Genomic DNA, 14,287 nt, shown 5'->3' on the forward strand with positions numbered 1-14,287 from the left:
CTGGGCAACAGAGCAAGACTGTCTCAGTAAATAAATAAATAAATAAATAAAATAAAATTGGGTCATTTGTTTTCTTATTAATGAGTTTTGAGAGTTCTTCATATATTCTGCATACAAGTCCCTTCCCAGATACATGATTTGCAGATACTTTCTTCTAGTCTGTCTTGTCTTTATTACTTAACAATGTCATTTGATGTTTTTCTTTTACTTGATTATTACTTTTTTGAGAGTTGCTGCTGTCTTTTAAGTCCCAACAGATTCTTCATTTTTGGATTTGTTGTGCTTTTCTTTCTTTTTATTTTTTTTTTAGTTTTCATGGTTATTGAAATTTTATTTTAATAAAATCTAGTTTACCAATTTTTGGGGGAGGGTGTCATATCTAAGAAAATTTTCCCTAATGGAAAGTCATAAATATTTTATCCTAGAAGTTTCATAGTTTTAGGTCTTACAGTTAGGCCAACCAATTTTGAGTTGATGTGAGTTGAATTTTTTTTTTTTTTTGGCATATGGATGTACAGTTGGTCCATCAGTCATTTGGTGAAAATGACCGTCCTTTCTTCATGGAAGTGGCTTTACCTCTTGGTGAAAAATCAGTTGTCTGTGTGTGTGTGGGTTTATTTCTCTGTCTGTTCCAATGATCTATTTGTCTGTCTTTACACCAACACTCATAGTTTGGACTGAATTTCTAAGTTTCTCTGAGATAGGAACCATGTTTTACATATCTTTTTGTCTAACCAACATTTACCAAGCAACTACTTTGGGCCCATTAACCCGCATATTTATTGTATGCATAAAACAGAAACTCTAAGAGCACAGCTGAAAGAGAAAATGTGGAGTTGAGATCACAATTTAAGGAGTATTTTATATTTTGAAACATTTGTGTTTGGCAAATAAAGTGAAAGGGAATATGAAAGGTTTTCAGTGAACTTGTGCCTCTTTGGAATTAAACTTAAAAGTCCAAACTTTGTAAATTAAAACATAAAACAATGTGTCAGTTGTGTCTTTTTACTTTGTAAATTTTGTTTTATTTACTTATTTTCATTGACAGATTATAGTTCTATAGATTTAAGTTGTTATTTCTTTTCCCTTCTTTCTGTTTTTTAGAGTTGGGGTCGTGCTATTACATAGGCTGTTCTCAAACCCCTGGGCTGAAGCAATCCTTCTGCCTCAGCCTCCCAAGTAGCTGGGACCACAGGCATGTGTCACCATGTCCAACAAATTATTGTTTCTTTCTTTCTTTTTGAGACAGGGTCTTAACTGTTGCCCAGGTTGGAGTGCAGTGGCACAATCATGGCTCACTGCAGCCTCAATCTCTTGAGCTCAAGGGATCCTCCCACCTCAGCCTTCCGAGTAGCTGTGACTACAGATGCCCACCACCATGTCCGGCTAATTTTGAAATTTTTTGTAGAGACAGGGTCTCTTTGTGTTGACCAGGCTGGTCTCAAACTCTTGGGCTCAAGCGATCCTCCCACCTCAGCCTCCCAAAGTGCTGGGATTACAGGTGTGCACCACCAGGCCTGGCCACCTTCCCATTTCAGTGTCCCTCATGACTTCCTAGACATTAAAAATTGTTTTTCTTTCCTTTCCAAAACCAATTTTAATTGTATATGTGAATATATTTCATTTTTAAAATTAAAACCAAATTCCCTTTCATGATCTCTCTAAATTCTCCTTCTACCTACACTTTGCCATTTGCTGTGTATCCTTCTGGATTGTTTTAAAATGCATTTTGGTACATATTTATATTTGAAATGGTTATCCTTAAATTAAAAAAAAAATACTTAACTATGCTATTCTGGCAGCAACCATAGCATTCTTTGACTTACCTCTCTTTTACCATTCATTGTTTTCCATTGCTGATTACATTGTATGGCATTTTGGGTGTATTTTTCTTTCAGGAGTTACATCCTTGAGTAATTCTTTCAAAGGGATTAAGTGGGCAATAAACTTTCTGAGTCCTTGAATATCTGAAAATGTCTTTATTTCACTGTCACATTTGAAAAATGATATGATTGGTATATTAATGAGTTCACAGATTTTTTTCCTTTTGTCTTTTTAAGATCTATTCTGTTGTCTTCTCATATCTGTGTTGTTGATAAGCATCTGATGTCTTTCTAGTTCTTTCATAGGTAATTGTTTCCCCCTTCTAAGGATTTTATTATTATCCTTGCTTTTTAATTTTTTTTCACTTCTCTTTTTGTTCCTATAGATATCCTTGATATTTTGAAGTTACACTATGATTTTTTTTTAAGTGTGGGCTTATTTTTGTTTAAGTTTCTCCATTTTATTTTGTGAGTTTGTTCATTTTGAGTTTTATCTTTTGTTAATTTAGGAAAGGATTATCTATTATTTAGTCAAATGTTGCTTACTCCCCATATTCTGCATTCTCTCCTTTTGGAACTTCTTTGGTAGAATAATGGTTCTTCTGAATCTTATTCCTGATGCCACTTTAACTTTGATTTCATACTTTCCAGGGCTCTATTCTTTTGTACTGCATCTTGAGAGACTTTGACTAGCCAGTCCACTATTTCCGTCTTCATGTGTGTTTATTCTGCTTTTTAATGCATACATTTTTATTGCCAAGATCTATATACCCCTTTTTCATAACTGCACTTCCTCTGAAACTGTCTGTTCTTGTTTCATGAATGCCATGTTTTCTCATATCTCTGAGTATTTGAAGTATACTTAGCTTGACAGTTTGCTCTGATTCCGTTATTAACTCTGCTTCTTCAGGTGTACATTCTTCCATTTGTTGAGTCTATATTGTCTTCCATGATCTTGGCATTACTTGAATATTTGATGTTCAAGGAAATGTTGGAGGGAAGATGGTACTGTATCCACCTCTGATAGTGCTCTATTCCACACATTGTAGTGAGAGTTAGGGGAGGTGAGAGGACTTTGAGGGCAGTAGTGGGGATGCTTCCTTGTCCTTCTGGGCATCACTAGCACTGGGGGCACTGACTTCCTTCTCATGCCCAACCTCCTCCATTTTACTGCTTTCACCTGAAAGATATCCTAGTGTGTGTAGGGTAAGTTTGGGTGAGTGGGCCGTGGTGCACAGAGTTTATCTGCTTGGCTGTTTTCACTGTTATTCTCCAAATAATGACTCTGTTGCTTGTCTTCATAATCCTTCCTATGGTGGGATTCATCAGTTCTACACTCTACAGCAGAACTCTGCCATTCATAGTCAAGGACTGCAGATTCCCTTTTCAATCTGATCTTTGTGTTTCTTAAGGATTTCCTGGTTGTCAATTTTGAGTTCTCCTTTTTGTTTCAAACTTAGCTATCCATGTTTCATTGTCCACCTATTTGTTTATTATGCATACCATTTCTATTATTTTTAGGGATTTAGTATGGGAAGGGAAGATGAACATGTTATCTGTCTGATATTTTTAAACTTGAAGTCCTATTTCATTTTCAGTTCATGCCCTGTTCTTGCTAAGATTGACTTGTAATGGCAGTACTGTGACTGGGTAGCATATAATCACTGATGAAGAAGAAAGCTGGTTACATTTTGGGTCATTTACTTCCACATTACTGCCTACATTGTATGTCATCAGCAATGTGTTGAATTGGATTCAGTTGAACTGGAAAAGTATGGGTGGATAACGTAGGGCTGAGAAGTTGCTTATAGTGGAGTAATGTCTATGCACATCTGTACCTGTTTAATTTGTCTTTATTGAGTCATTGTTTTATCTGAAATATGTATGTTTGCCTACACCTATTGCAAATTCAAACATTAAAGTATTATATATAGTAAATTAAATTTACTAAGATATTATCAAGTATTAACATGTGTTTTAGACAATTGTAGAGTTTTGGGGGAAAAATTGTTGGTTACATTAGGGAAATAAAAGGTTATTTTTCAGTCTGTATTGGATTAGGTTAGACCAGAGAAAAAGAAAGACATAATGAGGTACAGTTAAGAAGGAAATAAAAAATTTAGGATAATAATTTAATATATATACATCTCTATATTTGTTTATATTCTTTTTTTTTTTGAGACAGGGTTTTACAGTATTGTCTAGGCTGGAGTGCAGTAGTGCAATCAAAGCTCACGGCAGCCTTGAACTCCTGGGCTTAAGGGATCCTCCCACTTTAGCCTCCCGAGTGACTGGGATGACAGCTTGTGCCGCCATTCCCAGCCAATTAAAAAAAAATTTTTTTATAGAGTCCGAGGTCTCTCTATGCTGCCCAGACTGGTCTCGAACTCCTGGCCTCAGGTGAGCCTCCCACCTCAGCCTTCCAAAGTGCTGGCATTATAGGCATTAGCCACTGTGCCCAGCTCTTTTTTTTTCTTAAGACGTTGGTTTCTTTTCTCGATTCTTCTTTGAGTTTCATACTGGGTTTTTTATTTTTGTGTATTCATGAAACCTTTAAAAAAATTGAGATATACTTTATATACCATAGTATTTGCTCTTTTAAAGTACAGAGCTCAATGGATTTTAGTATATTCACAAAAAGTGTGCAATTATCAACACTGTTAAATTCTACGAATTTTTTTTTGTTTGTTTGTTTTTGAGCCGGTCTCACTTTGTCACCTAGGCTAGAGTGCAGAGGTGTGATCTCAGCACACTGCAGCCTCGACCTCCTTGGCTCAAGCCTCGACCTCCTGGGCTCAAGGGATCAGCAGTGGCATTAGATTCTCATAGGAGTGCAAACCCTGTTGTGAACTGCACATGTGAGGGATCTAGGTTGCACGCTCCTTGTGAGAATCCAATGCCTGATGATCTGTCATTGTCTCCCATCACTCCCACATGGGACTGTTTAGTTGCAGGAAAACAAGCTCAGGGCTCCCATTGATTCTACATTATGGTGGCTTGAGAGTTATTTCATTATATAGGACAATGCAATAATAATAGAAATAAAGTACATAATAAACGTAACCTGCTTGAATCATCCTGAAACCACCCCGCCACCCCCACTGGTCCCTGGAAAAATTGTTTTCCATGAAACTGGTCCCAGGTGCCAAAAAGGCTGGGGACTGCTGTTCTGTGTCTGTGCTGTCCCGTATGTTAACCACTTGCTGGATGTGGCCGTTGAGTATTAGCCATGATGAAACTGAGGAAACCTCAAATTTTTATTGTGACAAAATATATATCACATCGTAACATTTACAGTTTTAACCATTTTTGGTGGTGAGGGGCGCATAACAATGTGAATGTTATGCGCCCCTCAGCACCATCCATCTCCAGAATGTTCTCATATTCCCCCACCTGAAACTACATACCCATTAAACATAGAACTCCCCATTCCTTTTTTCCCCCAACCCCTGAAAACATTCTGTGTCTATGAACTTGGCTTCTCTAGAAACCTCATAGGAGGAGAATTTGAATTGCTAATTTTAATCAATTTTAATTTAAATAGCTGCATTAGGCTAGTAGCTACCTTACCGGATGGGAGCCCTGAACCAGGGTGGGCCTGAGAGATGTCTGTCTCTCACAGACTTTGCATCGGCTGTGTAACACAGTCCAAACCTGCGATGTCTAGTCCAAGGCCCACTTTCCAGGCCTTCGTGGCTTGGGAGAGTAGTAGCCATAGGAGGGTGACTGAGAGAGGCATAACTCACGTCACCAAGCATCTCTTTAGTGATGACTTCTCAGAGAACAATATGGCTCCTGAATGCTCAGACCTGGATTCTTTCCACAGACCGTCTGCTCCTGGAAATAAATCTCTCTTCGCGCTCCTGAGTCCCTGCTTGTGATGTGGCATTATGTTGGTGTCTGGCCCCTGGGACGGTGTGAGAAGTGGTGAGACTGCATTGTTGAGTGTTTTGCACTTAACAAAAGCTGTCCCTTTTGCCTGGTGGGAAGTATAGACCAGTGGTTAAGTGTTCAGGCTCTGAGGTCAGCAAGACTTGGAGTTTAAGTGGAGGGATGCCGTTAGCACTCTCTTTGGAAGAGTGGCATCATCTGTGAATCATAAATCACATTTGAGGTGGAAGTGAAACTCCTCTAATTAACCGCTGTGAAAGCATCTCACCTTCATTCTCATTTTGTGGTTTCTCCAGTTCTGGACTTCAGCGACCCCTTCAGCACTGAGGTGAAGCCGAGAATCCTGCTCATGGGCCTGAGGAGAAGCGGCAAGTCGTCTATTCAGAAAGTTGTCTTTCACAAAATGTCTCCCAACGAAACACTATTCTTGGAGAGCACTAACAAGATATGCCGGGAAGATGTTTCCAACAGCTCCTTTGTCAATTTTCAGATTTGGGACTTCCCGGGACAGATTGACTTTTTTGACCCTACATTTGACTATGAGATGATCTTCCGGGGAACAGGAGCACTGATATTTGTCATTGACTCACAGGTAAAGCTCAGAGTCTCAGGGGTATGATGGCCTGGCCAGTCCCCTCCACCCCACGCCATGTTTTTGGTTTGGCTTTTAAACTCTGGAATAGACCTTTCTACCAAACAAGTGTTTTTTTGGTCAGGGCTCTCAGACTTTTCCAAAGATAAAACGCTCCATCCGTGACCAACAATCAACCCATTGAGCATTAGGGAACAATTGACACTTCAGCAAATCATAGACCTAGGAAACCTCACAGATGGAGGGGCCCATTCAGGCCAAATATGTCATCCCCACTGTGGTACCCTTGGTCAACATCTACAAAAGATCACAGGTTCTCTGCAACAAAAACATGTATCAATTTACATTTTTAATTGTTTATTATTTCCTATGAAGATAAAGTTCTAGGTGTGAACATTTTTCTTCTGAAACAAATTATTATTATTATTATTATTTTGAGATGGAGTCTCACTCTGTCACCAGGCTGGAGTGCAGTGGCATGATATCTCAGCTCACTGCAACCTCCGCCTCCTGGGTTCAAGCGATTCTCGTGCCTCATCCTCCTGAGTAGCTGGGATTACAGGCGCGTGCCACCACACCCAGCTAATTTTTGTATTTTTAGTAGAGACTGGGTTTCATCATGTTGTCCAGGCTAGTCTTGAACTCCTGGCCTCATGATTCACCCACCTCGGCCTCCCAAAGTGCTGGGAGCCACTGCGCTCGACCCTGAAACAAATTATTATAATTATTGCTTAAGACAATATAATTATATTATGTATTTTATAGATGATTATTAAATATAAAAAGTAAAATTTGAGATAAATATCCCTCTTAAGAAGATGGATATTTGATATTTTTTCCACTTCATGTATCCATGCTTGAATAAGACGATATTTGGCATCAGTTCTATTTTTGTTTTTTGTTTATATAAACACTGAGAAACTTTGTTCACATAAGTAAGTAGGTGGATATGAGGTGTGTTTTATTCTAGCATTTGTCTAGCTATTCAGATTCCTTCCAAGTTATATCCCCTAAATCACCCAGTTTTCTATCATGAAAAATTACTTTTAGTAGTTTATCAACAGGCTTCCGGAGTAGGTTCTCCTTTCACTTTGTTGGAAGCAAAGAATTGGGAACCCGTTTCCTAAGCTTTGAAGAGCCCCATTCTCAGTCACGAGTCATCCCTGTAGCAGGTTCTTTTCCAGTATTCCGCATTGGCTCCTTGGCACCCTGGGTTTTTTATATCCTGGGGCTTTTCTACTGGAGTTGGTGTAAAGGGGAGGCAAAGGGAGACAGTAGGACCACAGGTGCGTATCAGGCAGATACATTTTAGGAAGGGGTTTACAGCAGTATGGGGCATTGGTACTTTCCAAACTATCCATGTCTGGGGCTCTTAGAAAATGCCCATGACCCGTGGCCCAGCCTGAAGGGTCCCCAAGGGCTCCCTTTTGCAGCTGGGGGGAAATAAATGGCATCAGCCCTTCTCTGCATGCACTGAACCAACTCTGAGGTTCAGGTTGTACTCTTTGCCTGGAACTGTGGACCCATAGTGAGACAGGTTGGCCAGCTGCGGGTGTGCATTGCCCCACTAAGCACACCCGGCCCTTCTAGGAGCACCAGAGCTGTTAGGGCTGAAGTGTTACAAAGATTATTCCTGATAATATCATTCTGAGCCCATGCTCGAGAACCATCCTCTGAGCAGACTCCCCATGCCTGAGAGGGTCGTAAGTTCATTCAGGAACTAGGTGCCTGTTTAATAATAATAACAAAATTTTCAACTAAGCCTCTCAGTTCCAAGTGGCTGCATTTGTGTACGTGTATGGCTGTGGGAGCATGGCCGATGGTTAGAGGGGTTCTTTCTTTCCTTTTTGGTAGGGGTGTGGAGGAGGGAGACTTCAAATCCAATGCCTGATCGGTGATCAGCAGTTTACTCTCTTCCCATGGGCCTACCCAGAAACACGTGTGTTACCTGCACCACGTCCAGGGCCTGCTGTCAGCAGCTGCTTTCCTGACTGTCCCACTTGTACTGACCTGTTTTCTGGCCCATCTGTGGTCTTGGCAGTATCCTCTGCCTTACTGTCTCAGGTCTGCCAGCACCATAAATTAGGGAGCTTAGAGCTCGAGGGGAGTGGATGGGGTGTGTGCATGCTGCTGTAGGGAAGGGGAGGCTCTAGGAATGTCATGCTTATCTCTCTCTTCTAAGCTCCATTTTTCTCCCTAAGTCACGCAGCAGCTGTTTCTGTAGTTGTTGAACTGGGTAGCTGTAGTAGTCCTACCCATCGGTGAGTAGATTTCCAACCAGATGACTCATCATTACAAGACAATGGGTTAGTAAGTACTTACTTAAATACCATGTTGTGCTTACATAGCAATTTGCATTTATGGGAATTCAAATGTACAGTGTAATCTCTTTTAGGTGTTTCTAATATGGTTATAATATGGCTAAAATAGGTACATCTGTCTATTTTTAAATTGAAGGCAGACCTTCAATTTAGGTTGGTAAATGTGTTTTTTATTTTAATTGTGTTTCTTGAATTTTTTTTTTTCTTCCTCAGACGAGGTCTCACTATGTTGCCCAGGCTGGAGCACAGTGGTTATTCACAAGTGTGATTATAATCCACTACAGCCTCAAACTCCTGGGCTCCTGTTTCAACCTCCCAGGTAGCTGGGACTACAGATGCATGCTACTATGCTTGGCTCTTCTCTTGGGTGTTTTTTGTGGGGCAGAGAAAGATATAGGAATGTTTAAGAAGTCCTTTTTTTTTTTTTTGAGACGGAGTCTTGCTCTGCCGCCCAGGCTGGAGTGCAGTGGCCGGCTCTCAGCTCACTGCAAGCTCCGCCTCCCGGGTTCACGCCATTCTCCTGTCTCAGCCTCCCGAGTAGCTGGGACTACAGGCGCCCGCCTCGTCGCCGGGCTGGTTTTTTGTATTTTTTAGTAGAGACGGGGTTTCACCGTATTAGCCAGGATGGTCTCAATCTCCTGACCTCGTGATCCGCCCGTCTCGGCCTCCCAAAGTGCTGGGATTACAGGCTTGAGCCACCACGCCCGGCCAAGAAGTTCATTTTTTAAGGTTATACTTTTTTTTTTTTTTTTTGAGACGGGGTCTCGCTCTGTCGCCCAGGCTGGAGTGCAGTGGTGTGATCTTGGCTCACTGCAAGCTCTGCCTCCCGGGTTCTCGCCATTTTCCTGCATCAGCCTCCAGGTTAGCTGGGACTACAGGCGCCCGCCACCACGCCCGGCCAATTTTTTGATTTTTAATAGAGATGAGATAGAGATGAGGATTCACTGTGTTAGCCAGAATGGTCTCAATCTCCTGACCTCGTGATCCACGCACCTCGGCTTCCCAAAGTGTTGGGATTACAGGCGTGAGCCACCGCGCTTGGCCTAAACTTATACTTTTTAAAAAGAGGAGGCTGGGCACAGTGGCTCATGTCTATAATCCCAACACTTTGGGAGGCCAAGGCGGGAGGACCACTTAGGCCCAGAAGTTTGAGGCTGCAGTGAGCTATGATTGTGCCACTGCACTCCAGCCTGGGTGACAGAGCAAGACCCTGTCTCAAAAAGAGAAAAAAAACACACATAAAAATAAGGAGTAGGAAAAGCATTGTTGAATGCTGTAATTTATTTAAAATAAGAAATAATTAAATAAGCAGTTTCAAAACCTAGTATACTTTTCTGTTGGAAGCAGTGTGTAAAAATCATGTTTGCAGGAACCTTTATGGGATGTGATTAGAAGCACTGACAGGAAAATCAAAACTTTAGGGAAGTGTCTCCACAGCACTTGAGTGTCCTTTCCTTTCTTTCTTTTTTTTTTTGAGATGAAGTCTCACTCTGTCGCCAGGCTGGAGTGCAGTGGCACAATCTCGGCTCACTGCAACCTCCGCTAACTAGGTTCAAGTGATTCTCCTGCCTCAGCCTCCCGAGTAGCCACCACACCCAGCTAAGTTTTATATTTTTAGTAGAGACAGGGTTTCACAGTGTTGGCCAGGATGGTCTCAATCTCTTGACCTTGTGATCCACCTGCCCAGCCTCCCAAAGTGCTGGGATTATAGGCATGAACCACCACACCCAGCCCCTTTGCTTTATTTCTAAGCAGTGCTATTTTGGTCTCACACCTCATATTTTTATTTTTTTGTTCATGAATTCCTTCCAGTCACAGGATTGCCAGATAAATATATCCCTAAGGAGAAAATGTGTCCTCAGAGAATGTCATGAAATAAAAAAGAATGAAAGCAAGAGTGGTTCCCGTGATCTGTGGTGACACCCCAGCCCTGCTCCCCAGCCTGCAGAATGCACCATATCTCCTGAAGCCCTTGCACATGTGCCTGTGGATCCAAAAGAGAGTTTCTTCTTGGCCTGTGCTGGTGTTTGTGACCTGCCCATAATCCCCAGATCTAATTTCAGAGTAGAAACTATGCAGTGTATTTCACATTAATGTTTATTTGTCATAGAAAGTAATAAACAATGGGAAAAATCACCTGCAATGCTTCTGTTCTAACCAACCAAGTATTTTCTTCTTTTTAGTCCTTGTAGCTACATGCTTCTTTATCAGTTAGTTGGTAATGAGACCATTTTATATGCTTGGCAGGGAGGTTAGAGTAGCAATTTCCAATCTTTGGAGATGTGATATTCTCTTGACATTGGGTAGTTTTGCTCACAGACATGTTCCCTTAACTCCCCTCCTCAGTTAAAGGCAGCAGTAACACTTTTCTTGAGGTATAATTTACATGTAATAAAATGCACTCATTTTAACCCTACAGTTCCACAGGTTTGACAAATGTGTACACCATGTAACCACCTCTCCTTAAGATATAGAATATTTCCACCACCCCAAAGGTTCCCTTGTGCCCTTTCTCAGGTGGTCCCCTGAAACGCTGAGCCCCAGGCAACCACTGAAGTGCTGTCACTTTAGTTTGCCTTTTCTAGAATTTCATCTATGTGGAACCATACAGTAATACCTTTAGTTTTTAATGCTTAATCTGCTGACCCAGCATCCGACATTTGCCTTTCATTTAATTTAATTTTTTTTTTTTTTTTTTTTTGAGACGGAGTCTTGCTCTATTGCCCAGGAAGGAGTGCAGTGGCTCGATCTTAGCTGACGGCAACCTCTGCCTCCCAGGTTTAAGCAATTATCCTGCCTCAGTCTCCTGAGTAGCTGGGATTATAGGCATGCGCCACCACGCCCAGCTAATTTTAGTATTTTTTTAGTAGAGATGGGGTTTCACCATGTTGGTCAGGCTGGTCTCGAACTCCTGACCTCGTGATCTGCCTGCCTCGGCCTCCCAAAGTGCTGGGATTACAGGCATGAGCCACCGCACCTGGCCTCATTTTATTTAATTTTTACAGACAGGCTGTCACTCTATTACCTAGGATGGAGTGCAGTGGTAGGATCATAGGATCATAGCTTATTGTAAACTCAAATTCCTGGGCTTAAGGAATTCTCCTGCCTCAGCCTCCGAGTAGCTGGGACTACAGGTGCGCACCACCAAGCCTGGTTAATTTTATATATACACACCCCCTTTTCTTTTAGAGATAGGGGTCTCACTGTGTTGTCCAGGCTGGTCTTGAACTCAAGCAGTCCTCTCCAGTAGGTGGGATTACAGGCGCAAGCCACTGCTCCTGGCTTTTGTCTTTTATTCTAAACAACTCTGTAGAGTGTGAAGGATGGGAAGGACTCCATTTGCGTTTTTCCCTCTTCATAGTTTCCTATTTGTATAATTAATATTTGATTTACCTAGAGACTAGGGATACATTTTTATTGATGTTTGGAGCATAGAAAAATGCCAGAAAACACCCCTTATTATACTGGCTTTCTGTTATCTTACTTTCTTAAAAGTAAGTTGTATTGGAACGCCATAAGTGGCAGGGGTGAGGTGCGGTGGGAGAAGGCATTTAGATTCTGTCCTACAGATCTCTTTCCTTTTTTTTTTTTTTTTTGCTATGAAAACAAGACCTGTTCACACCCTTCAAATTGGCAATAAATAAGAGATCTGACACCACCAATTGTTGGTGAGGGTCTGAAGCATGAGATGCTATTTACACACTTCCAGGTACGGTCAAGGCAGTCCTACCTATGACCCGACAAATCACCCTTCAGAGTAAGCCATGTGTACATGAGACTGTACACATATCATTGTAATCACATATACATGGAAATATTTACAATGTCCATCAGCAAGCAAATATATGATAAATTATAGATCATCCATAAAAGGAAGTTTTATAGAGCCATTAAAAGGAACTAATGTACTGTAGTTATGTACTACATAACATTCAATGTAAGTGAATCTCACTGACAGTGTTGAATGAAAAAGGCAAACTATAATATACACACAACTTAATATTTCTTTCCATTTTTAAACAATGTAAATGAATTCTGTGTGTTTGGGGATATATATGTCTGTATTAATGTATACATGAGTGAGAATAAATACTAAACTTGGGATAGTGGTTGTCTCTAGAGGATGAGGGGGTAGAGGGTAGCATGGGTTGGGAGGATGAGGAGAAACACAGAGGGCTTTGGTGTAAATGTTTCATTTCTTAAACAGAGATGAATACACAGGTGTTCATTTTATAGGCATGGGAAGAAGAAAAAAGTTAGTATTGTTTGGGGCAATTACTCTAACCAGGGGCCTTTTTCTGTAAAGGGCCAGATGGCAAACATCTTACGCTTTGTAGACTGTACTGTCTCTGAGGAGTTTCTCTAGAGGAAACTTAACTCTGCCACTGTAGCACAAAAGCAGCCTTAGACAATATGAAAGCAATTGAGCACGTTCCAGTACAACTTACTTTTAAGAAACAGGCACAGGGCCTGCAGACTTTGGTCTGCTGACTTTTGCACTGAACCAGTGGTTCTTAAAATTGCTCCCCACCTCCTTCCCCATCTGCCCAGTGGCCTGTGTCATGCCTCCATCTCTTATTGTTCATCACAGTTCACAAGAGACTGGAAAAGTTAGGATGAACAGTATTCTGGGGAAGGTCTTATGTGGAGTTGGGTCCGTTTCTCTTCCTGAAACCGCAACTCTGTTTTTTTTTTTTTTTTTTTTTGAGAGACCAAGTCTCACTCTGTCATCCAGGCTGGAGTACAGTGGTGTGATTTCGGCATACTGCAATCTCTGCCTCCCGGGTTCAAGTGATTCTTCTGCCTCAGCCTCCCAAGTAACTGGTACTATAGGCACCTGCCACCACGCCTGGCTAATTTTTTTGTTTTTTTTTAGTAGAGACAGGGTTTCACCGTGTTAGCCAGGATGGTCTTGATCTCCTGACCTCATGATCTGCCCGCCTGGGCCTCCCAAAGTTCTGGGAGCACTGAACCACCGTGCCCTGCCAACTCTGATCTTTGTGACTGTCATCAACCTCAGTCATAACTGCCTAAATCAGCTGCATTTTTTTTAGCATTTCTTTTTCCTCTCTTTGTTAACAGAACTTAAGTTTTCACACTGGAATTCTAAGAAGCCAGCTTGTTGAGGGGAACCTTTGCAACATATTTCAGGGGTTTGCAGCCACATAGTTTCCAGGTGAACAGTGTGTGGGGGGGAGGAGGGTCAGGAAGCAAAGCAGCCTTCTCTCACAGGTGTTGCCTTTGGTCCTAGGACGATTACATGGAAGCCCTGGCCAGGCTCCACCTCACGGTGACCAGGGCCTACAAAGTGAATACCGACATCAACTTCGAGGTGTTTATTCATAAAGTGGATGGTCTGTCAGATGACCACAAAATTGAAACCCAAAGAGATATTCACCAGCGGGCAAACGATGACCTTGCAGATGCTGGATTAGAAAAAATTCACCTCAGGTGAGAACAGAAACGCCTTAAGGATCCCAATAAAGGATGGAAGAAAGCCAGTTTGCGGTTCGGAGTCACCATGATTGGCTTGGCATGGGCAGTAATTTACCTTTTTACCCTGTTTCATGCTGTAGACGGATAGGATTAGGGGAAAACGAGGTTTGCATGTGCTAATGCTAATCTTTAGTGAAAGTGGTGTTTTTTTGTTTTTGTTTTTG

The 14,287-nt window shown here is 41.5% G+C and overlaps 1 protein-coding gene across 1 annotated transcript in view; it reads left to right on the forward strand.

Moving 5' to 3' along the window:
- The window catches only part of RRAGD (Ras related GTP binding D), a 46,426-nt gene that overhangs the window by 15,422 nt on the left and 16,717 nt on the right, over window positions 1-14,287 (forward strand). Inside the window, exons 2-3 of the mRNA XM_030928399.1 lie at window positions 6,011-6,306; window positions 13,879-14,078. Coding sequence (XP_030784259.1) covers window positions 6,011-6,306; window positions 13,879-14,078 — 496 coding nt within the window. The remainder of the gene's footprint in view (window positions 1-6,010; window positions 6,307-13,878; window positions 14,079-14,287) is intronic.

The sequence above is a fragment of the Rhinopithecus roxellana genome, chromosome 4, assembly GCF_007565055.1.
Source record: "Rhinopithecus roxellana isolate Shanxi Qingling chromosome 4, ASM756505v1, whole genome shotgun sequence".
NCBI lineage: Eukaryota > Metazoa > Chordata > Mammalia > Primates > Cercopithecidae > Rhinopithecus > Rhinopithecus roxellana.